Genomic DNA, 1,110 nt, shown 5'->3' with positions numbered 1-1,110 from the left:
CTAAGCTGACCTCTGCTCAAGTCTGCCTAAAGATTTTGCCACAGACAGGACTAGAAGTTCTTTTTGCACCTCTGTCCCTCAAGATTTCCAGCCAAACTCCTCAGAGGCACTACTGTCAGGAGTCAAGATGAAGACAGAGAAACAAATGCTTTTATACTAAGCTAGTTTGTGCAACAATTCTTCCCCTTCAGAAAACCCCAGCAGCTCAGAGCTGGACATTGGCTGGAAGAAACACAGGTGGCAGAACATGCCATTTACAATTCAAAAGGTGCACATGTAACCAGCTGCTACCACCCTTCTCCTCCAGCACTAATTTGGGAGAACAGTGCCAGGAAACATTTCTGTTGGCTGCCTGGACACTACAGCACACTGACATCATGTAATTAATTTGCGATGCTTTATTGGTCAGATAGACACATTTGGAAGGATGTGGATGGACACAAGATACATAAACAAGACCAGTACCCTGTCTGCAAGAGGTAAAACAGGAGATGCTGGTTTTAACGCAAGGCTTGCTCACTAGAGTTGCTACCAGACTCCTGTGACTTCATAACATCAGGTAGCTCCGGAGTGCTTGAGAAAGGGTCAATATACAATGGTTCAAAGGTGCTATTGCCAGGTCTGAATAAAGCCAAGCCCACCATGGCAGGAATGTGCGGATGGCAGCTTTGGCTGCTTAGGCCACAGTCTAGCAAATTCCTATGATCATCATCCAGCAGCTGGTCATCTTTGTAGAGCCACTGCTCCTCTGGTGGCCTCTTCAGTATTCCCTCCACCACATTTTTCAACTCATGCACAGTTGTTGTCTTTTGGGCCTCAGTGAATGTTGTTGTCTTGTGATGGTAAATCATCAAGAACACATCCATCACTACCCTAGGACTTCCCACAGTCCTCTGTTATTGCAAAACAGATTATAATCCCCTTCACAAGAAAACTGTATTTTCAGTAACAGCTGAAGTCAAGACAGAACTGTCATTAGATGAATGGAGCCAATGGGGACAAGGAGGGGAAAAAAAACTCCTACAGGGAGCTGCTCTGCAAGACAGAAAATGATCCTTATGATCTACACAAACAGAGCTAGTAAGTACTTAATGACTTTTGTTTTCCTAG

The 1,110-nt window shown here is 44.7% G+C and overlaps 1 protein-coding gene across 1 annotated transcript; it reads right to left on the bottom strand.

Moving 5' to 3' along the window:
• Positions 1-500: 500 nt before the first annotated feature.
• ELOB (elongin B) lies at positions 501-866 on the bottom strand. Its single transcript, XM_009955807.1, has one exon. The coding sequence runs from the start codon at positions 864-866 to the stop codon at positions 501-503; it is 366 nt and encodes a 121-aa protein (XP_009954109.1).
• Positions 867-1,110: the final 244 nt, after the last annotated feature.

The sequence above is a fragment of the Leptosomus discolor genome, chromosome 6 (genome assembly GCF_034619465.1).
Source record: "Leptosomus discolor isolate bLepDis1 chromosome 6, bLepDis1.hap2, whole genome shotgun sequence".
NCBI lineage: Eukaryota > Metazoa > Chordata > Aves > Leptosomiformes > Leptosomidae > Leptosomus > Leptosomus discolor.
This window is presented reverse-complemented; position numbering and strand designations above follow the sequence as displayed.